This window comes from Erithacus rubecula (assembly GCF_903797595.1).
Source record: "Erithacus rubecula genome assembly, chromosome: 19".
Lineage (NCBI taxonomy): Eukaryota > Metazoa > Chordata > Aves > Passeriformes > Muscicapidae > Erithacus > Erithacus rubecula.
In genome coordinates, this window is record NC_136671.1 from 9077500 (window position 1) to 9100490 (window position 22991).

Genomic DNA, 22991 nt, shown 5'->3' on the forward strand with positions numbered 1-22991 from the left:
TGGGAAAGAATTCCAAAGTCATCAAATCCAACCTGCACCCCATCCCCACCTTGTCACCCAGCCCAGAGCACTGAGTGCCATGTCCAGTCCTTCCTCCAGGGATGGGGACTCCAAACCTCCCTGGGCAGCTCCTTGCAATCCCTGACCAAATTTTCCATGAGGAAATTCTTTCTGACCCTCTCCTGGCACAGTTTGATGCAGTTTCCTCATCCTGTCCCTGTTCCCTGGGGGCAGAGCCTGTCCCCACTGGCTCCCCTCCTGTCAGAAGTTGTGCAGAGCCACAAGGTCCCCCCTGAACCTCCTTTTCTGCAGACTGAGCTCCTCTCAGATCCCTCAGCTGCTCTCCCTGTGACTTTACTCTCTAAAATAAAGATTTACTTCCCCAGCTTTGTTCCCCAAGTGAGCTGGGCATTATTCCCCAGAGAAATGGGGTTGGACACTGTGGGATGGGCAGAGGAAGCACCTCAGCACTGATGTACATCCCTCAGATCTGCACATGAGGGCAGAGCCCTGCCACATTTCCCTCCCACCAGGGACTGGGAAAAAAACAGGGGATGTGCAACCTCTCCAGCCTCAAAGCAGGATTTGGGAAACATTGAGGGATTAATGGAGTGCAGCAGTGGGTCAATCATATTTAACAACACATGATTGCAAAAAATGACCATTCCACTGCCTGTCCCAGCCATGACACCCAGGTAATGAACACAGGCAAGGGCATGGACATGGGAATGGGCACAGGACACTCCACCAGACCCAGCTCACCTTCCCCTTCTCTCTCAGCACAGGTGGGAACAGCTGCAGCTCACAGCTGTTATTTACACACAACGACCCTCCCAGTTATGTTTGGATGTTGCTGCAATTGCTCGTGCCTCCAGATTCACTCGTTTCCAGGGGAAATGTGCAGAACAGATTAAATCCTGAGTGGTTTCAGAGGGCCAGCATCTTTAGCTGAGCCCTTGCTTGGCACTTTGGCATACACAGCCCACAAGGAGATGGACAGATGTGATACCCCTGTCCCATGGCAGGGCACCCCACAGGACTAAGGGCTCACCCTGGGGCTGGGCTGGTCCCCAGTTGTTGCTGGATGCTGCTGGGAACTGGGGAAAAATCAGCCTTGAAGTCTTGCCTCTCTAAGGCTTTACAAGGTCAAGAAATTATAACAATGATTATACACCTGCAGGGTGCCTGAGAGCTGTCTGAGTGTCTCGTGATATTTTGCAGAAAGCATGTTTTCAAAGAGGTGTTGCCTTCTTGGACCAACGAGTCTTTTCTATGTTTTGCACGTACTACCCTATATAAGTGTAGTGTTCCTTAAAATAAAGCTCTCTTCTCTTTCACTTCTCCCTGCATGAGGAACTATGTCACATTATCTTTTTCTCTGCTCACCTATAGCCTAAAATGCAGCACCCAGTGTGCACTCAAACCAAATCCCACCCGATCCCTCTCCTGCTTCCAGCATCCCTATGGCAACCCAGCCACAGGAAACACACAGAAACACACCAAACAGAAGGTAATGAAGGGAAATAAAAGGGAAAACCAACATCGGCTTAATTACAGGGAATTGCGCCCGGGAGCCGGCGCTCAGTCAAACCAGGCGAGCTGGGGATGGATGCTCCCCACATCCCCCTCAGATCCCTCTGTACCTGTTTGTGCAGGAGCTCCAGCTCCTGGGAGCTGCCCCCGGGCTCTGCTGGAGCTGCCAGCAGCAGCTGGACATCAGCCAGGAGGGCGCGGGTCCGGCGCAGGTCCCGCCGCAGCCGCTTCTCCACGTCGAAGTCGCGGTGGCCGATCTGGGCAGGGGACAGGGGGTGTCTGAGCCCTGCTGCCACCTAAACCCTCCATCAGGCCCTTGCACCCCAGCCCAAGGCGTTCCTCACACAATTTAGGGGTGTTTTGGCACTGAGTGCCACCGCCAGTTGCTCCTTGAGCATCTCCGAGGTGTTCTGTATTTTTTCCCAGCAATGAGATGTTCCTCTGAAAATATTTGCCCACCCCAGTGACTACCCCTGTGGCCAGAGGGACACACAGATGTGAGAAGCACGGTAAAAAACCCACCCTCTATGCTCCTCTGTCCCCAGAAAGAGGGAGAGAGCAACCATGGTTACAGGGATAATGGAATTAGAAAACCACCAAATAAACAGGGACATGGTTTCAGTGCTTGATTTCAGCATAACTGAAGAACATTTTCCATTTGGGTTGTTTTCCACAGCTCTCGTTTCAAACCCCTTCCTTCTCCTATTTTCTGTTCACTGGCTAAAATCGGCTGTGTGGATTTGACCTTGCAGCTCAGTTTGGAGCTGGCTGGGATTTGCTGGAACTAGAAATCATTGGCATCTCCATTTCCTTAATTAGTTTTCTGGGTTGGCTGTTTTCTTCCGATTTTTTAATGAACTGTCCTCTGCAAACCAGTGGGTGTTTGCAGCACCACCACTGCTGTTCTCCTGCCATCCCTCCAGTTGGATCCTGGACACTGCTCACATCATTTTCCTGTCCCTCAGGGTCTACCCACAACCACAGGGGATAAATCTGGTGCCATGGTGGAACCAGCTGAACCCTCCCACCACTGCAGCCCAGGATTTTTAAGTGACAAAGCCAGGATTTGATTTAATAGCTGCTGCCAAACTGTGGTTGTGTCTCACAGCAATCCCAGCTGCATGGCCCCATCTCCCCTCCCCTTATACCAGGACTGCCCTTGGGGGCTGGGGACTGCCAGGGCAACATCTGGGGGCTGTTCTAGAGGCAGAAGGGGCCTTTCCTCCTGAGCCCCCCCAGCTCCTCCTGCGTCCTCATCCACCTCATCTCCCTTCCACTGAACAAGCAGGACATGTTGGACTGTTGTAATAATCCCCTGCTTTGATACAGCACTATTTATTGTGACAGCTCCCAAAACATTTTCTAAGCCAGGAGCAGGAGGGATGTGTTGGATAAGCTTTGTCAGATCATTCTGTGTCTACTTGAAATATGTCCCCCACTCTGCTGCTGCAAAGATCCCAGAATCATCCCATTTAATGAACACACAGGACTGCCAGGGTTGGTGAAATGGTGAAATCCAGCTTGTGCCAACAGCCAGAGGACAAAGGGCTTGGTTTCTGTGCCAGGGTGAGTGGCACTGGGACAAGGCATCAGGACAGATCCTATGGGCTGAGCTCTGGGGAGTCCTGGGGTGCAGCAACACAGTGACACTGAGCTGGTGCCACCCTCAGCCCTGGGCAAAGGGGTCACTCAGCCACCAGAGCTCTGGGATGGCCTCTGGGTGATGCCAAGGGATGTCCAAGCTGATAAATGCTGCCCAAGGAAGCTGAGTCCAGCCCTTCACATGCTCAACAGCAGCAGAAACTGTGTGTGCTTTTGTTCAGTTGCTGCCACAGACTCATCAGAGAGGGGAAAAGGATTTGTTCACCAAATGTGCCTGGGATATAATTCCTCTGCAACGAGCAGGATTGGATAAACTGCTTTTCTAGGCAGTTGGATGCACTCCAGTGCTAGACCTGCTAGTTTGACTTTCTTAAAACACCAGCAAAAAGCAGATGTCTCCCCCTGCTTGGGTAATTCTGCTGTACAAAAGGGAACAGTTCCCCTCTGTGGGTCCTTATTGGGACCATGTGTGATCTCTGCAGTCCCAACACCTCCAGATCCCAGAGCCAGATGTGGCTGGGTGGCATCTGGGAGAGAGGAGAGACAGAACACCACGAGCAGCTGCACCAACACCAGGCTGCTGCTCTGGCTGTTTATCCCCACTCCTTTTTTAGGGCAGGGCACAGCCCAAGAGCAGCCCCTGGCAGGGCACTGTGCCCTTACCTGCTCACACAAGGTGCCAATGAGCCCTTCCAGGTCCTGTTTCTCGTGCAGCACCATCTGCCTCTGCTCGTGCTCCTGCTCCAGCTGCATCTCCAGCTGCCGGAGCTGTGAGAGACAAACCCAGCCACACTCAGAGCCACAGGGAAATCCTGGGGATGGGGCATTCCCCAGGAGAGGGAGTGCACCAAGGTCTTTGGGGAGCAGGAATGGGTCACATCCCCTGGAGCAGCTCCTACCCCCGGCAGTGACTGAGGCTCATGCTGGGGCACTTCCCTGGGAACATGGACCCCTGGAAGGGTTCTTGGGGAGCTTTGGGGAGCACCCAGCACCAAACCCACCCAGTGAGGACCTACCCTCTTCTGGCAGGACTTCTGCATGTCCTCCAGCTCCTCATCCTTGTCCTCCAGCTCCTTCTGGTGGATCTGCTTCATCCGCTCGATCTCCAGCTCCAGCCTCTCGTGGACCTGAAACACCCAGGGATGATGAGGGGATGAGGAGGGTGTTGGCCTGGCTCCATGTGCCTGGTGGGGACAGACACTCCCAGCCCCAGATTACCTGCTCCAGGTGATCAACAGCAGCTGTTTGCCTCTCCAGCTCCTTCTTTTGCTCAGCAGCGCTGCCCTCCAGGTCCCAGAGCTTCTTCTTGAGGGCAGGCACCGTGTCCGTGGCCCCAGGGCTGCTGAGCTCCTGCACTCTGCCAGCCAGCACGGCCACCTGCTGCTCCAGCCTGGCCACCTCAGCCTCCTTGTGCTGGGCAGAGGGGGATCAGAGCTCAGACACTCACACCCCACTCTCAGAACCCACAGCATTTCCAAAGGCATCATCCCAACCCCCTGGAGCAGCAGCAGGGGTTGGGCAGCCCCTGCCCCAAACCATGACCCCTATCCATGCCTTTCCCTCTTGATCCTGACCTCACTTTCCTATTCCCCTGGGGTGTCCCCCATGGGATCCCTCCAGCCCTGGGGGTTCCCCCCACCCCACAGCCATGCCCCTCCCTCCATGGTGGCACCTGGTGCAGCACCATCCCATGGGGCACACACCAGCACCTTGCTCAAGGTGGGATTGGGGTAAGGATGTGAGGAAGAGCACAAGTGACCTCAGTGAAAATGGGGGTGGCCCTGATAAGCTGAATCATGGGACAGAGATCACTTACACATAGCAACAGCTCTTCTTCTGGAAAGAGAAAGATATTTAAACACACTGAACTGTGCTAAGAGAAATTAGAATCAAGTTTCCTGATTGCCTCTGCTCTAATTGCAAAGGTAATGGCTTTACTCTTGAAGCTGCGCCCAGAACTGGGGACAGCACAGCAGGGTGGGGTCTCCCCTCACCTCCAGGCTCTGCTGCAGTTTGCCCATCTCCCAGCGGATGCTCGTGTTCTCCTGGGACAGCTTCTCTCGGAGGCTCTTCTCGAAGGCAGATTGCCCCAGGGCCTGGGCTAACTGCAGGTCAAACCTGGAGGGGAGCACAGCAAGATCAGGCTGGACGGGGCTGCATGGGATAGGGGAAGGAGGATATTCCCCCTCCATGGCGAGGGATGAGGTTTAAGATCCCTTCCAACCCACCAACCTCATGGCCTTGGGATGGAATGGGATGGAAAAACAACTCCCAGCAGCTGGAACAGATGAAAACAGCTCCACCCTCACAGCACCTCCTCACCCACCCCAATCCCCCCCATCCCCTGAGTCCTGCTCCAGCACCCCCATCCCTCCCCACGCTCACCCCCATCCCTCCCAACGCTCACCCCCCAAGCCATCCTTACTTCTTCTGCCTCTTCTCCAGCTCGTGGCTGCGGCTCTGCTGGCTCTCAGCCAGCAGCCTGGCATCCTCCAGCTCGCAGGCCAGGCGCTGGCAGCGCCGCCGCAGCCGCTGCGCCCCGTCCCGCGCCGCCCGGCACCCCGCCTGCGCCTCGCCCAGCTGCACGGGGACACGGGACATGGGGACACGGCGCTGGGACAGCCACCCGGGCAGGGACACGGGGAGGGACCTGGGACCCCGCAGAGGAGGGGCACGAGCACACCGTGGGGTGGGCAGAATGTGTGGGCCATGGAGGAGGGATGTAGTGGACACCAAGCAACATGGGGTACACAGCACGAGGAGGGCATGTGGATCCCATACATCCCACAAAGGAGGGGCATGTGGATCCCATACATCCCACAAAGGAGGGGCATGTGGATCCCATACACCCCATACAGGAGGGACACATGGACACTACACAGGAGGGACCCCATGGCACATGCACCCTATAAAAGAAGAGCACGTGGACCCCACACACACCCCACATAGAAGGGATCCTTCTGGCCCCACACACCCCACAAAGCAGGGACCCCATAGACTCCATGACACACTCAATTCACAGAGGAGGGACCCCACAACACATGCACCCCATAGAGAATGGACCCATGGACCCCACAGAGGAGGGACCCCATGACACATGCACCCGATAAAGGAGAGACACATGGACCCCACAGAGGAGGAATCCCACTGACCCCACACAGCACACATCCCCTGGATAATCTCCCCTCCAGGACTCAGCCTCGCTTCATTCCCCTCGGTTGGTTCACCCCGAAGATTTTTCACTAAACCAGGACAAGCTGAGGTGCTGTGACCCCTCCGAGTGCCTGCAGCACCCCAGCCCCTCCTGCAGAGCTGCCCCAGGGCCAAGCCTGATCCCTTTTCTCTGCTAAAAGCAGAGTCTGGACTGGAATCCCCAAGGATTCACGTTGTGCTCGGGACAGACACTCAGCTCTCCCACGCCAGGGAAATGGAGTCGTTAAGGAATGTCTTTAAATAAGCAAAATCTTGCATTAATGAAGCCTGTAATTCCAAACTAACTGAGAGCAAATGGGCTGCTTCGCTTTACTCAGGCTCCTAAGACTCAGCTTCTTTCTTATTACTATTTAATGTACCATGAGAAATCTTTATTTCTTTGTTTTACCCTTATGGGGAGCGACCTGGCTCCCAGGCACTGCTCAGGGAAGCACGCTGGCTTTTTCTCCCCTCGGGGCAAAGCTTTCCACCAGCAGCTCTTTGTGTGACAGATGGGGAGAGCACAGCCTTGTACAGCTCCTAAAGCCAGAGCAGCAGCAAGACACAGCACTGAAAACCCACAGCTCCTTACCCTCTGCCCACTCTCACACTTGAGCAAGGTGGAATTTTGCTGTGCAAAAGTGATTTTTGAAGCTCAGACCTGTAGAAAATATCTGGTTTTCCCTGGTCACTGGGAGTAACAACAAGAAGAGATGCAATGCTGAGCCTCAGACCTGCAAAGCTGCTGGGAGCAGGGAGAGGAGTAGCCCTGCAGTAGCCCTGCTCCCTCAGTGTCCCTGTCCCCTCCTGGGCTGGCAGCACTTGCCTTTTGCTCCAGCCCTGTCCTGGTGCCCAGCTCTGCCTCCAGCCGCTCCTCCAGCTGCGCCAGGCGCTTCCGCAGGAAAACAATCTCAGTCTGGGCACAGTCAAACCTCACCTGCCACTCATCCTCTGCCAAAAAGAGACACCCAGGGCTGCAGGGTGGGTGCTGGGGCCTGGCCAGCCCCTGTGGTCCTGCTGGGGATGCACAAGGCACCAACACCAGCACTTATGGGGCAGAGATTGGCTTTGTGTGCCCAGGGCTGCCCCACTCACATAGAGCATGGACCCTGCTTCAGGCACAGCATGTGTGCCCATCCTGTCCCATTCCATCCCATTCCATCCCATTCCATCCCATTCCATCCCATTCCATCCCATCCCATCCCATCCCATCCCATCCCATCCCATCCCATCCCATCCCATCCCATCCCATCCCATCCCATCCCATCCCATCCCATCCCATCCCATCCCATCCCATCCCATCCCATCCCATCCCATCCCACTTGTTCCTCAGCAGCCTGCTCTTCACTCCACGTGCTTCAGACACACCCTGAGGTGCCAGGGCTGCCAGGCAATGCCAGCAGCACCCTGGGGCACAGCACCACCAGCCCCATGCCAGATCCAGAGCTGTGTGACCGAGCTGTCACTGCCAGCTCCCACCAGATGAACAATTTGGGATGACAGAACACTCTGGGGCTGGAGAGTGGCACTGACTGGGGATGACAAACTTCTGCCCTCTTCTCTGTGGCCCCACAGGTCAGGCTGGATGCCCAGAGCATGCACTGCCTCTGGAGGGACATCCCTACCTCCTCCAGAGCCGCTGATCTTCATCTCTCTCAGCTGCACCAGCTGCTGGGCTTCCTCCAGCTGCTTCTCCACCGACTCCAGCTTCTTCTGCACTTGCTCGTGCTTGCTCTGGGGAAGGGAGGAAGGGAGCAGCTCCACCCAGCTCTGGGGCGCTCAGGAGGGCTGTCAGGGGGGTGGCACTGCCACTGTCACAGGGCTCAGGGCTCGGGTACCTGCAGCTCCTGCAGCTCGCGGGTGCCGCGCAGCCGCTCCGCCCGCTCCCCATCCAGGGCCTGGCAGGTGACATCGCCCTTGTAGCGCTCGTCCGACAGCTCCGTGGTCAGGTCGATGATCTGGGGCAGCAGGGGGTCAGTCTGGGCATGGCTGGGGGGTGGTTCTGCCATCCCACATCCATCCAGAGCCCTGCCTGATCTCGGGAGTGCCCAGCAGTACTGAGCAGTGTCACCAGGCACTGTGCACTGCAGGCAGGGCTCATCACAGCTCTCCATTGTCCTACTTGATTGCATTAAATCTCCTTTGAAACCAGGAGCAGAAGAACTGTTAATGCAGAATATCAATTCCATTTTCTGCAGAGCAGATGGGGCCCATGGTCCTGCTCAGCCAGTCCAGCAAGGGGCTGCAGAGGCAGAGGGGCCACAGGAAAACACAGCATTCCAACACTCCTTTCCTGTGTCTGACAGCATTTTAAGAAACCTCACACTGTGCAGGCACCAGCTCCTTAGGGAGTCCCACAAGTTTAACCCAGAAAGAAAATCTCAGAGGATTTATCTCCCTGGGGAGAAATGGTGTTTTCCTAGGTCTGCCCTCAGGCAGTTGCCTTGCTCAGCAATCCCAAAGAGCTTAAACTAAATCATCTTCACCCCCTTCCCAGTGATGAGGAGGGTCCTGGCCTTGGCTCCACTAGGCAGAGCTGCAGCCTAGACCCAGCTTAGCCTTGCTGCAGCCAGGGGAGCTGGGAAAACCCAGAGTATTATTTATAGAAACCTTGGGAGCTCCTTCTCCTCGTGATGCTTGGCAAAATCCCAGGCACAATCAAAAGGAGTTGTACATCCAAGAGCAGAACCCACAGAGGACCAGCAGCCAGCTGGGAACATGGAATCCCAGAATGGTTTGGGATGGAAAGAACCTTAAATCTCATCCAGTTCCACCCCCTTCCACGGGCAGGGACACCTTCCACTAGCCCAGGTTGCTCCCAGCCCCATCCAACCTGGCCTTGGATACTTTCAGGGATCCACAGCATCTCTGGGCAGCCTGGAGTGATGCCAGCCTGGAATTTTGCAGCTGGACACTGCAGCCTGTCCTGAGTCCTGTCCAAAGAACCATCCCTGGCAGCTGCCCCTGCCCATGGCTCCTCCTGCTCTGATGGAACTGGTGCTCCTGCTCATCCCCATCTGCTCCTTTCCCAACCTGGCCAAACAGGGCTGTGGCAGAGGTTTTGGGGTCTGTGTCAGATGTTTTGGGGTATGTCCCAGAGATTCTGGGGCTGTACCTTGCTCTCCAGACTCTCTGTATTCTGTCTGAGCTCGCTGCATGCCTGCTCGGATTTTTCCAGCTTCCTTCTCAGCACCGCCAGCTCCTCCTAGGGAAGATTGGAAAAAAACACACACAGAGTTCCAGCATCCTCAGCTTATTTATGAAAACCTTGTTTTCTGTTCAAAATAAGTGGAAGAGACATAGCTGCCTTATTAATAAAATTTACCAGGCAACTTTGAAGGCTGCTCACTGCAAATTGCCAGGACTACAGCTCCTGACATGAATTCCATCGGAGGGAATGTCAGCTTTGGTGTGTGGAGAGCATGTTTTATGAGAGAGCAGCAAACCTCAAAAGCCTGGGATGAACAGCCAGGGGCCTGGATCATGCCCAGGGAGTGTCCCAGGGCCTGGCAGGTATCAGAGCACGGTGCAAAGACACAGTGCTGGCTGTGATTCCTTCCCAGGCAGCAGGAGCTGCTCCATGCAGCCTTGTCCTGCTTTGATGTCCAACACTGAGCAGGAGCAGAACGTGCAGAGCCATGATAAAAACAGAGGTTAACAGATGATGGGGCCTGATGGATCCCAGGTGGGTTTGGAGACAAAAACAGAGGCTTGGGCAGCTTTTATTTCATCTGAAAACATCTTGTTAAAACCTCACTAAGGCAAAAAGAGAAGCAGGACTCTAGGGAAGATAGACTAGAAATTTAACCCAGGTCTCAGAGGGTGCAGTGGGGTGAAAGGAGCCTTTCCTGGGACAAAAAATATCCATTAGCATCTCCCATCTCCCAGGCAACACAGGTGGATGGCAGCACAGCACTGGGGACAGCACAGAGCAGAATCCCCTCTGTCACAGGAGTGTTTGAATGCTCATCTTCCAGGGCACTGAGCCACAGCCCCTGGAGCTTGCAGAGGGCACGAGGAGGGCAGTGTGGGAGCTCTGGGGTGGGGTTTGACTGTGGGGACAGGGTGTGTTTGCTACTGTCCCTCTAAGCAAGAAGTCACTTCTCCCTCCACAGCTCTGCAGAACGTGTGGCACTGGGCTAAGAACAGATGGCAACTGCTGGATGGTAGGAAAAATATCTTTGCCTGGGCAGAAGTGACTTCCAACTGGACCAATCCATTAGGCAGAGCCCCTAAAACACCCTGTGCTGTCCCAGCCAGCCCAGCCCAGCCCCTGGCACTCACCTCCTTGGCACGGAGCTGCTCCTCAGCGAGGTTGACACTGAGCAGGGGCCGCAGGTGGCTCAGCAGCTGCCACCAGGGCCAGAGCCTGACTGCCTGGAACACCTGCAGGTTCTTCTGGATGCAGCGCACGGCCAGGCGCTGGATCTGTGGGACACAGCAAGGGAGCTCACAGAGCTGCTGTTGGGGTTTTATCTGGGCCATATCCCAGCAGCTCTGCCCTGGCTGGCCTCAGGTATCCCCAACCCACATGATGGGTACCTTCAATCTCTTGAATTTTTGGCGGCTGAGGAAGCCCTTGCAGGTAGCTTGGAGCAGAGTCACCTTCTGGGCTATCAGCTTGTCCCGCTGCTTCTCCAGCCTGGAGATGACTCCTGGCTTCAGGAACACCTGGCAGCAAGGAACAGGTTACACACCTCTGAAAACTCTCTCTCCTCCTGTTTGACAGAGGCATCGACCATCACAAGGTGCAATTCCTCAGAATTTTTCCCGTGGGATGCTGCCCATTCCTGCCACTGTGGGGGATGGATGGATGGATGGATGGATGGATGGATGGATGGATGGATGGATGGATGGATGGATGGATGGATGGATGGATACCTCCACTGACAGTGGATTCTGACAGGTGACACACAGATGCACACAGGTAACCACAATGACGTGTTACAATAGCAAAACCAAAATTGACCAGATTGTTTTTTCTCTGAACTGGTCAGAAATGACACAGGTTTGCTGATACCATCAAACTCAAGCCAGTATTGATCTCTGAGTGTCTGAAGTGCCTCTGGGGCACTGCTGGGAGAAGCTCTGAGAATTCAGGATCAGAAGCTCCCAACCATTTGCATAGCCCAGCTCTAATAACCCCAGAGTGACACGGGCGAGGCCGGGGCTGTGCTGACAGAGCTGCATTTTAATGACACCAAATTGAATCAAAGCACAATCCCAAGGAAAGTGGCTCTCCCGAGCTGATGCCATGATTGCTCCACCACCCATTCGATTGCCTCATTAATGTCTGAATTAACTCCCCAACCCTGCAAGTTTCACAGCTGGTACAAAATCAATGCTCAAAGCGACGGCAGAGCGAACTCGTCCCTAACGAAATGTGACCGGGGCTGCCACCGTGCTATTGATTAAGAACGAGGCTTCCAGAGAGGAGATAATTACAAACTGCACAGTGCAGGATAAAAGAAAATCATTTTGCTCCACAGAACCATTCCATGAATTCTTTCTTTACAAACTCCAGAGCTGAAGGCAAGCGCGCACGTGAAATTAATTTTTCTTTGAGACCGTCGCCATTGAAGTTCAAGTGTTGCTGCTGTGACAGTTCCTGCTCTGCAGCAAACCCAAGAGCTGCCCAAGCCCCCTCCACTCCCAGGAGACATCAGTGGTAATTAAGAACTTAAATACCACCAGGAGCTGGCTGGATTTTGGTAATTAGGTACAGGGTTTACCCTGGGTACTGCTTTCAGATGAGAATTAGGAGTATTTTGCTCTGGTATTTAGTGAGACTGTTTCCCAGCCCACCTGGTGCCACATGCAGCAGTGGAGGAGATCCTTTGTCCTCAGTTTGGGGAGCTTTGGGCTTTTGGGGAGCCTGGCATGGGGCTGTGCCCACACACACACACCAGAGCAGAGGGGAAGCAGGGCACAGTCACGTACCTGGGTGCGCCCGATGGCAATGCTCTTCTTCTCCAGATCCAGTGCCTGGAACAGCTCCTCCATAGCCTAGGGAGAAGGGGCACATCATGGCACTGCTCAGGAAGCACCCAGAGCCTGCTCTGAGCTGAAATGGGGTGCAGAGACCCCCTTATCTCCTTTAAGGGATGATCCAGGTGTGCCCTCCTCTCCTCCTCCCCTTTCATATCCCAAATCCCAGTGCAAGGACTCTCCTTCCCTGAGGCTTTCAGCAGGATGGGGAGCAGAGATCTGCAGCTGCAGGCAAGATTTTCCCCCTTTTGCTGCCCTCCCTGGTCTGGCAGAGCTTTGGTTCACAGGCAGGAGGTGACACAGGTGACAGTGCCTGTCCCAGCACCACCCAACTGCTTCCCTCCTGCCCACCTCACCAACAGCTCATCCCATGGATCCAAAAACAGGGAGAAGGGCTGAGTTGTCCCCTGAGCCCACCAGCACAGCATAGAACTCCTGGAGGATTCAAGCAGGAGATTATCCCAAGGAGAAGCCTGAACTCAATTACTCCAAGCTTTGGACCAGAACATGAACATAACAGCCAGCAACACCAGCCATTCCCCTGGGGCAGACACACTGGCTGCCTGGATGGATGGACGGTTTGAAAGCCCCAGGGCCACAGAAATTGTAACAAAAATCCTCTGCTAATACCTCACTCCACACAACATCATCAGGCAGCCTCATGTAGCTCCTCCCCAAAGGACAGACCCACAGAAGGAATATCCCACCAGGACCCAGGAGCAGCAGAATTGCACCCCTGGCCTCACCAGCAGCCGTGCAAGGAGGGGATGGAGCACACCAGGGAGTGAGGATATGGATCACAGAGCCTCAAACACTGTGCCAGGGTGGGGAAGCACCAGTGCCTGTTTTGGTGGCACTGCTGGGACCAAGATTGGGGTAGAGCTGTGCAGGACAGTCCCAAGCACAAGCACAGGGCTAGCTCTGGCTGCACTGCCCCTCACAGCTGACGAGCCTCTCTCCTGCTCCAGCAGCCAGGTTAATGCCATGTCCTGGGAAGCATTTCCCAGCTGACAAACCCTCGTGGCATCAAGCTGCAGGGAGGATGGGATTTTCCAAATCCCCTGCTTACACGCTGCTGACAAGGCACCCTCTGCCTCCGACAGCATTTCATAGCAATATTGACCTTTCCCGATTGTCAGACTTGTCTTATTAAATCCCGAGGTCTTAACTGCCTTTGCACATGCTGGCTGCAGTTTGCACAACACAGCACGTGCCCAGCTTTAATTCAGCTCTTCCTGGATCATCCATAGCCTTATTCCAGGCAGAGCTTTGAGCTGGTTTTTCTACAAATTTACTAGGAAACAAATAAAACTGGCACATGTTCAGATTCTTTCCTAAGCTCTTTCGGATTTCAGCATCATGAGGTGAGGTGAAGAGTCACCCTGGGCTGCAGGTGATGCCCAGTGCCCACAAGATTCTACAGTCCTTGCTCTCCTAAGTCTCTGGGAATGTTGGCTGGCTTGTCCTCAGCCCCAGGTTTTGGGGCATCCAGGGAGAGGGAAACAGCAACACCTACATCCTGCCCTCTGTTATCCCCATCCTGCTGGAATGGCTCTGGCATCCTCACAGCCCCACTGGGGGTCTCTTCTCGTGCCCCCCCAGCCCAGCACACACCTTGCTCTCATCTGGCACCTCATAGGCAGAGCTGTGTCTCTTCATCACCTCCGGAGCCAGCACCTGAAAGCGCCTGCGGAACTGGGCGAGGAGCAGCCGATCCGAGTACCCTGGGGGCACACAGGGGTGTTGGGGGCTGCACCAGCCCCAGGGCACTGCCAGCCTCAGGAGGGACATGCTGGGACACCCAGCAAAGGGCACACAGGGGTGTTGGGGGCTGCACCAGCCCCAGGGCACTGCCAGCCTCAGGAGGGACATGCTGGGACACCCAGCAAAGGGCACACAGAGGTGTTGGGGGCTGCACCAGCCCCAGGGCACTGCCAGCGTGGGGAAGGACCTGCTGGGACACCCAGCAAAGGGCACTGGGGTTGGAGGGGACAGGGGGAGATGCCATGAGAGAGAAACTCCTGCAGTGAGGGCAGGGAGAAGGCACCAAGGTGTGACCAGATGTCACCTCAGCACCTCGTGTCACACAGGACATGCCCCTGCACAGCTCATGGCACAGGCTGTGGTTGTGGTGAATGCAGGCCCAGCCTGATGCATGGCTGCTCCAAGGGGAGCTGCACTGCAGCTGCAACCACAGTGCTCAGGCATGAGAGGGGCTCAGAACGCCTGTAAAAAGCAGGAATAAAAACTGAGGAGGATTTCTGAATGGGGAATTTCTGAAGGAGGGGATCCCTTGCCTGCTGGTGAGAAGCAGATATTGAGCAGAGGCAGAGCCAGGGGCAGGGAGCAGCAGGTGGGATGGGCACAGACCAGGGCAGGGTCTGACATACCGACACGGTGCAGGCGCAGGGCATCCAGCAGCTGGGTCCCCTCCAGCTGTGTCCTCAGGGCCACCACATCCAGCTGTGGGGCTGCATCTGGAGGCGCTGGGGGCCGAGGGACCGACCCTTCCCCGCCCATCCCTGGGAGGAGGCAGTGGACAAAGTGCAGCTGGGACCGCCGGAGGAGGTTGGTGAGGGCGTCCTGGAGGGCAGCAGGGATGGAGGGGACAAAGGGTCAGCACCTGCTGGCAGTGGGAAATGCTCCCTGTGCACCTGCAGGGTGTCTGGGCAGGTGGAGGAGGCAGCTCTGAGTTGGGAATAGTGTCAGTCAGAGGGGTGAACACAGGTGGTGAGCAGGACCCTTCCTCCTGATGCCCCATGTGCCAGAAAATTCACCAGGATTCGCAGAATTTGGATTGGAAGGATTAAAGATTATTGTAGTTGAGGCATGCTGGGGAGGGGGTTTGCCAAAGACCCCAAAACAGGCTGGTCAGAGAATCAGCAGAGCCTGAGCCTTATCTCCTCGAGAGAGTTTGGACACTTAATTAGGTGTGAGAGCAGCAGGAGCCTGGCATGTGCCCAGCACCACGGGCTGGTTACTGTCTGAGCACTTAAGAGGATTAAAGCAGCGAGGTGCTCCTGTAATCTGTGTGATCTGAGTGTGATCTGTGTAATCTGTGTATCATCAGTGTGTGATCTGTGTGATCCGTGTGTGATCAGTGTAATCTGGTTGTGATCTGGGTATGATCTGTGTATGATCAGCATATGATCTGTGTGATCTGTATGATCAGTGTATGATCAGTGTGATCTGTGTGTGATTTATGTGACCTGTGTATGATCAGTGTATGATCTGTGTGATCAGTGTGATCTGTGTGTGTGATCTTTGTGTGATCTGTGCCTGCTCTCTTTGCCTGGGGGCTCTCCCTGAGTGACAGCAGTGGCCACAGCCACAATGGGGACAGACAGGTCACTATGGGGGGTGAGGGCTCCCTGGTAATGGAGCAGGGCAAGGTCTCTGTCACCACGCTCTGTGCCACAACCCCCCCGACCCGGCGCTGGCACTCACCGCCTGCAGCTTGATCTGGGCGCACACCGACCTCTTCCTGAGGGCGGCGGCGCTGCTGGCGAAGGTTTTCCTCAGGCAGGAGTTGCGGTGCAGGGCGGGCTGGGAGCGCCCGTCCAGCCCGGCCAGCGCTCGGCACGGCAGCGGCGCCCTGGCCCGCGGCTGCAGCAGCTCCCGCACGGCGGCTCTGCGGGACACAGAGGATAGGGACACAGAGGATAGGGACACAGCGGATAGGGACACAGCGGATAGGGACACAGCGGATCGGGACACAGCGGATAGGGACACAGCGGATCGGGGCACAGCGGATAGGGACACAGCGGATCGGGACACAGCGGAGCGGGACACAGCGGATCGGGACACAGCGGATAGGGACACAGCGGAGCGGGACACAGCGGATCGGGACACAGCGGATAGGGACACAGCGGAGCGGGACACAGCGGATCGGGACACAGCGGATCGGGATACAGCGGAGCGGGACACAGCGGATCGGGACACAGCGGATCGGGACACAGCGGAGCGGGACACAGCGGAGCGGGACACAGCGGATCGGGACACAGCGGATCGGGACACAGCGGAGCGGGACACAGCGGAGCGGGACACAGCGGATCGGGACACAGCGGAGCGGGACACAGCGGATCGGGACACAGCGGATCGGGACACAGCGGAGCGGGACACAGCGGATAGGGACACAGCGGATCGGGACACAGCGGATAGGGACACAGCGGAGCGGGACACAGCGGATAGGGACACAGCGGAGCGGGACACAGCGGAGCGGGACACAGCGGATCGGGACATAGTGGATCGGCACACAGCGGATAGGGACATAGTGGATCGGGACACAGCGGATCGGGACATAGCGGATCGGGACATAGTGGATCGGGACACAGCGGATCGGCACACAGCAGATCGGGACACAGCTCCTTCGGCAGTCAGGCAGTATCCAGGGCCCCAAATTCCAAATTGGTCCCAGGATGCTGGGACACCCCCACCCGCTCCATCCCCTCTGCTCCGAGCGTGGAGCTGCTCACTGCTGTTAAAGCTTCCCTGGGTTGAAGCCCAAACCAAATGAGGCAGGAATATGAAAGCAGAGGGTTCAAATCCCCCTGTGTGCACAGACACCTGCAGCACTTCAGTTCCCTTTCAATTCCAATTTGTTTTACAAGGTTGCTCAAAGCAGTGGGAAAACCTGGGCAGCTGCTGGTGGAGCCTCACAGCTCTGACTTGTGCTAGACCCCCACAGGCAGGGATACCTTCCACTAGCCCAGGGTGCTCCAAGCCCTGTCCAACCTGGCCTTGGACACTTCCAGGGATGGGAGAGCCACAGCTTCTCTGTGCCAGGGCCTCATCACCCTCACAGCCAGAAAATTTTCACCAATATTCCACCTAAAGCAGTAGGAAATCATTCCCCCTTGATGCCCCACACCACCCTCTGTCTCTGTCTCTGGAGCAGGTTTACAGCTCAGGACAGGAACGTCCCCATGCACCTCCCATGGGCTCAGAGTTTACCCCAGAGCTGTGGCACCTCCTGGCACTTACACCGTGGAATTCTGCAGCACCTGGATGGCATTCTGTGCTGAAAGGTTGAACTTGGCCTTGCTGACCCAGCCCGTGAGGTCGTAGCGCACGGGGGCCGTGCCCAGCTGGTGGCAGATCTCAAACTGCAGCGTCTGCTCACACCTGCGCAGGTGCCCGTCACCTGGGACAGCGACAGCACCCCAGGACCAGCCCAGAGAAAAGCCCAATGAGGGGTTTGTCTTCCACATCTCCCAAAATCCCAAAGCCAAAGGGTGATGGCAAAGGCTGGGCAGCCAAGCTGAGCCCAACTCACCCTCCTGGTCGGGTGCCTTGGTGGCGAAGTAGGAGCAGAGGCGCTCGAAGGCAGTTCCATCCCCGGAGCCTGGGACCAGCACCTCCTCATCCAGGATCCACAGCAGCCCCCGGCGAGCGGCACCAGGGCTGCCAGGGAGCACCTGGGGCTGTCAGGGACAGAGGGCTCTGTGCTCCAGCCATGCCAGCCTGCTCTGCTCCTTCTGTCCTGCTCTGCTCCCTCCAGCCTGCTCTGCTCCTTCATCCTGCTCTGCTCCCTCCATCCTTCCCTTCCAGACTCCTCTGCTCCCTCCATCCTGCTCTGTTCCCTCCATCCTTCCCTTCCATCCTGCTCTGCTCCTTCCATCCTACTCTGCTCCTTCCATCCTGCTCTGTTCCCTCCATCCTGCTCTGCTCCCTCCATCCCACTCTGCTCCCACTGCCCAGCTGTGACCCCCATCCCTCCCGACCTGATCCAGCTCTGGACATCACCCTGATGTCCAGCCATCACCCTCAGCAGTGACAGTGTCCCAGAGGAGCCCATCAGCCCAGGCTGGAGGGGGTGATGGAGTGCACAGCTTGGTCAGGGAGGGTTCTCATATTTTAAAAAGCCAAAAAGGTCCTGGTGGATGCTGTTCCCCCCACCCCCTGCAACACCTCAGGTTGCTCTGGGATCCTCCACAAGATCCCACTCAGCCACTGCTTGGAGCAGCAGGATGCAGAGGGGACAGGGTACCTGGGAGCAGCTCAGGTCAATGATGGACAGTGTGGCCAGTGGAGAGCGCTCTGGAAGATCAAAAGACACCTCAACATTTTCCTGGAAAACATAATTTAAGAGCTTGTTTCAGCCATGGGATGGCATCTGGAAGTCAGCATCACTAGGGAAGGGCACATCTATCCTTACTCGATGATGTGTGTGTTAAGCCATAGGAATTCAGTTATTTTCCCAGAGTTAGAGGCATTATGGTAATTCCTTCAAGCCTATAATAAGTTCATCTCTGCCTGTAGGTTTCTCAGCAGCTTATTTCTGCAATAATTTATCATTCTCCTTTCTATTCTCTATTATTCATCACCTGAGGAAAAAGTCAGCTGTGACAACAGAAGGGCACAAAGCCTCCTGAGCTGGAGCAAGTATATAATAGAATTCCAGAGTGGTTTGTGTTGGGAGGGGCCTTAAAATCATCTCATTCCAACCCCCCCTGCCATGGCAGCTTCCACAAAGATGCCAAGAGAGCATCTCTGGCACTTCAGAAGCAGCCAAGAGGATTCAGAAGTGAGGCAGGGGGTGGAGAGAGCCTTTGCTCCATGCAGAACTCCCCCAGTGCTACTCACTCAAACCACAGGTGACACAGGGACAAAGGCAGCTCCTAGGCCCTGCTCCTCACCTCTTTGTACCTCTCCATCTCCCACAGGAAGGTTTTCTCATAGAAGAGCCCCTGCAGCCTCTCCTGGACGTAGTTGTGGCACAGCTCCTCGAAGGTGGCCGCGCGCTCGCGCTGCTGCTGCCGCGGGCTCTGGAAGCCAGGGGTGTCCACCACGGAGATGGAGGCCATGGAGAGGTGCTGGGAGGAGAAGGACCTGGGCAGAGGCACACACAGCACCAGGATTTACCCACAGATAGGAGCAGAGTGGTGACAGGTGAGCTCTTGCCATGCCTGTGCCTCAGGAGCGCAGACACGGGAGTCCCAAATGCCAGCACCATTCCCACATCAAGATTTTCACACAGCTGCCTGTTTCTCTAGCAGGAATCAGGCACCTGCTGCATGCCCCTGGAGAAGGGGAAGCCACCCCCAGATCTTTGGTACCTGTTGATGAGTGAAACCACAGCAGCAAAGAGCTCCTCGTAGAGCCCCGAGGCCATTCCCTGCACACACTCCACTCCTGTCAGCTTTGGCCCTGGCACAGTGAAGGGAAGAGCAGGAACACGTTTATTTCCAGCCAAGTTCATCCTGCAGAGAGCTGAGGATTCCCTGGATTCCCACACAGTTCCACAGCATCACCCCTGCACATCCTGCCTTCTGCTCCTCTCCTGCCTCACGTGGATTTAAGGAATGCAATTATTGCCATGTCAAAGGCCACTTCCCCAGGTCCTTGCTTTTATCATTTTTACCATCAAGGATAACTTGCAGGGCCCAGCTGGAATTCTGCTGCTGAGCATCACCGAATCATCAACGTTGGAAAAGATCTCCAAGATCATCAATCCAACCTTTAAGGAGTGTGGGAAGGCTGACCTGAAATCCAGGCAATATCTCACCCTCCCACCTTGCACATGCTGGCTCTGCCCCCATCAATTAGATCCATACAATAATTTAAGGTTTATGGTGGCAAAGCAGCACAATCCCTGATCCAGATCTCCTTGCAGGACACAGGTGCCCAGAGCACAACACCAACCCAGCTCCATTTGTGAATTTTGGGGAATTTCCCCTGTTTTTCTAGGCAGAGCTCTGACAGCATTTAAGCCACATCACTTATCTGAATTCACCTGATTTTATGTGTCCCTAAGGGGGGTCAGGCAGGGCCAGCTGGAGAGCTGAGGGCAGTGATGTGACACAGCACAGTTAATGATTTTATTAATATTTACAGACCTAACTGGGCATCACAGCCTAAGAAAACAGGACAATTTGCCTCACCATCCCCTCTCCCACAGAAATAAAGGGAAAAGGGACGGGATCCCCCATTACCTGGTGTGCTCTCCTCTGCTTGGGGCTGTCCCTTTGCTGTCACCTGTGCCAGGATGTGCCTGAGGTGGTGTTTGAAGACAGCAGTGCCCAGCTCCTCCACGTCACAGCCCAGCACCTCGGCAGCGCGGCTGGCGCTCTCAAACCGCAGGAACTGCCTCCTGCCAACTGCACGGGGGCTCAGCATCACCAAAACACCCCCACGCCCTCCCTCCTGCTCCCCCAAAAGCCAAAACGGTCCAAGGCACGTCAGGCATCGGCGTTTCAAGAGTTTGAGCACAGCAGAGCAGCAGATGTGCTGCTGGGAGCTGATGGGATTACCAAGCAATCCCTCGAAATCCCGGATCACCTTTCAGGGTGCCAGCAGTGTTTGCTGTCCCCACAGCCAGGAGCAGACAGCACTCACATCCCAGTGATAATGATCCCAGCTTAATGATTAAAATCAATAGGGAAGTAATCTGCAGGATTAATCCTTTTACAAATCCAGGGCAGAAAGGTGCCGTGGAGGCAGCCAGGCAGCACGGATCAGGAACACAAATGGGAGCAGCCAAAGTCACCCAGAGACCTCAGGGTGGCACTTCTGGGTGGTGGATGGCTCAGGGGGCTCACAGCTAAAATTAAAACACAGCTGGTGGCAGGGAAGAGGGTGTGGGTGGAGAGTGAGAGGTGGCCACATCCTGGGAAGCTCCATGGGGACCCCACTCCTGGCCAAGGGGATGCACAAAGGGCTCGAGGGCTCTCACACCCATGAGAACCAGCCCCTTCTCCCTTCCCCTTTGATCCTTTCCCAGGATTTTCTATGCTGACTGAAGGACTCCAACATCAAGGGCTGTGCTGGAGCAGGCAGGGGAATTGCCTCAGCACTCCAGGCTTTGATTTATTCTGTTTTCACTTGTTCTTGTCTGAGCTGGCTGGACAGAGACTGATTCCTGCCAGACACAAAAGCTCTGCCTGCCAGGGAGTTGGAGGGGCTGGAGGGGGCCCAGGGCTGCACAGAGCTGGCTGGAATTCCTCACTGCCTATTCCAGCATCCCACACTGCCCACTCCAGCATCCCACACTGCTCCAGCATCCCACACTGCCCACTCCAGCATCTCTGGGACAAACAAGAAGGTCCACTCAGCCCTGCCATCCCTAGGCATCATTTTACCCTCCATAAACTATAGCCAGCAGCAGCTCCACATGGCTCTCCTGAGTGTGATGTGACCATGGAAAATCTGCTGACTTTAACACCTGAAGGGAATTATTTCAGCCCAGGTAATATTTGAGATGAGCAGAAGGAAAACACAGGGTCAGCACTCACAGGGACAGCTCAGCCTCTCTTGCTATAGCCCCAGCCCATTTCCAAACTGCTCAGTGCCCAATTTCCTGGGCTCCCAGGATGTGATGCAGCTCAAGCACTCACCCTGAGCTATTGCTGGGGGTCTCACTGACCCCAAAACTCCCCCCTGGCTGTCTGGGTGCTCCTGTCCCTCCTGCTGCCCTATGCCCCTGACCTCTGTGGGGTTTGGGGCAGCTCAGTATGCTCCACAGAGCAGCAGATCCCAGCCCTCCTGCCCTGTGGTTTTCCTCCTTTTAAAGGAGTTCAGGAGGCTGGATTTGCAGCAGCCTCGCTGTGCCAGGGGGTTTGGAGTGACTCCTGGCACACCTGGAGGGTGGAATGGCAACCACCCCCATCACAGCTGGGTGGTGGAAAACCCACAGGGAGATTTATTCTGCTATCAACCCGCAAAAGGACAGCATGAGAGCAAGCTGAACACCCCCCCTGCTGCACCCCAAACCTCCCTTCTGCTTACAGGGGCAGCAAATAAATTAAACCAGGGGATTTTCTGCAGCCCACAAAGGGACTGGAGCACTCAGGTGAATGGTGCCAGGGGTGCCCTGCTGGCCTCCAGCTGCCAGGCTGCTTTCCTAATAAAAGAGCTGCTCTAATACATTTCAAAGGCAGCGGGAAGGGCTGACGCTGGGGTAGAGCAGAACGAGCTTTTGAAATTCAACCTTTTCTTCTCAGCGTTTTTGTAGCTGCAAATGCATTTTCCACCCCCAGCCAGGGAGAGGTGGTGCTGATCCCTCCTGGTTTACTCCTTCACAAGCTGAACGGGTGAGGAGAGAAGGGAAAAAAGCCTTTAACCCACACTGGGGCCCGTTTAACACGTGGCTGTGGATGGGGATGGAGGAGGTGCAGGGCTGAGCTCCTGAAAATGCCCTGAAAAACCAGTGCCGAGGCTCCCTTTGGTGAGATTTCAAGGAGAGGATTTGGAATACACAACATCAAAGGGCATGAAAGGGGAAGGGAAGAGAGATGGCTATCGGGAGACAGGTTTAACCACATTAAAAGAGTCGTCGCCCCCACTGAGACTTTTGCTCCGCCCAGCTTTGATCCATTTTTTATCCATATTTCCTTTCATTTCTCCCCTTTTGTTGACACACGGAGGGGGAATCAATACCAGAGTGAGCGACACTGAGACATGCTCTGCGTGTTAATCCCACACCAGAGCTGCCTGGATCTGCTACTCCCATTGCTGCTCCTGAGCAAAGAATGGAGCAGCACTTGCTGGATGCAGCATTCAATTCCCTCCCAGACTGATTTACAGAGGGCTGAATGTGCAGGAAGCAGAACTGCCTGTGACATCCCTCCAGCTGCCCTTGAGCTGGGCACTCCCAAAATGAGACACGTCTCCAAAATCTGCCCTCCAGAAAACTCACAGGGCAGAAGGACTTTCAAATTTTTTGGCTAAGATCCTTC

The 22991-nt window shown here is 55.5% G+C and overlaps 1 protein-coding gene across 1 annotated transcript in view; it reads right to left on the minus strand.

Annotated features, from left to right (window-relative positions):
* The window catches only part of MYO18B (myosin XVIIIB), a 55413-nt gene that overhangs the window by 20441 nt on the left and 11981 nt on the right, over positions 1–22991 (minus strand). Inside the window, exons 13-34 of the mRNA XM_079322954.1 lie at positions 20250–20414; positions 19374–19464; positions 18954–19146; positions 18305–18385; positions 17591–17738; positions 17299–17458; positions 15763–15946; positions 14706–14898; positions 13930–14039; positions 12268–12333; positions 10870–10998; positions 10612–10755; positions 9443–9532; positions 8166–8285; positions 7953–8061; positions 7154–7278; positions 5561–5715; positions 5130–5253; positions 4354–4548; positions 4152–4262; positions 3799–3903; positions 1644–1790 (exon numbers count right to left, since the gene is read on the minus strand). Of these exons, the coding sequence (XP_079179080.1) occupies positions 1644–1790; positions 3799–3903; positions 4152–4262; positions 4354–4548; positions 5130–5253; positions 5561–5715; positions 7154–7278; positions 7953–8061; positions 8166–8285; positions 9443–9532; positions 10612–10755; positions 10870–10998; positions 12268–12333; positions 13930–14039; positions 14706–14898; positions 15763–15946; positions 17299–17458; positions 17591–17738; positions 18305–18385; positions 18954–19146; positions 19374–19464; positions 20250–20414 (2945 nt within the window). The remainder of the gene's footprint in view (positions 1–1643; positions 1791–3798; positions 3904–4151; positions 4263–4353; positions 4549–5129; positions 5254–5560; positions 5716–7153; positions 7279–7952; positions 8062–8165; positions 8286–9442; positions 9533–10611; positions 10756–10869; positions 10999–12267; positions 12334–13929; positions 14040–14705; positions 14899–15762; positions 15947–17298; positions 17459–17590; positions 17739–18304; positions 18386–18953; positions 19147–19373; positions 19465–20249; positions 20415–22991) is intronic.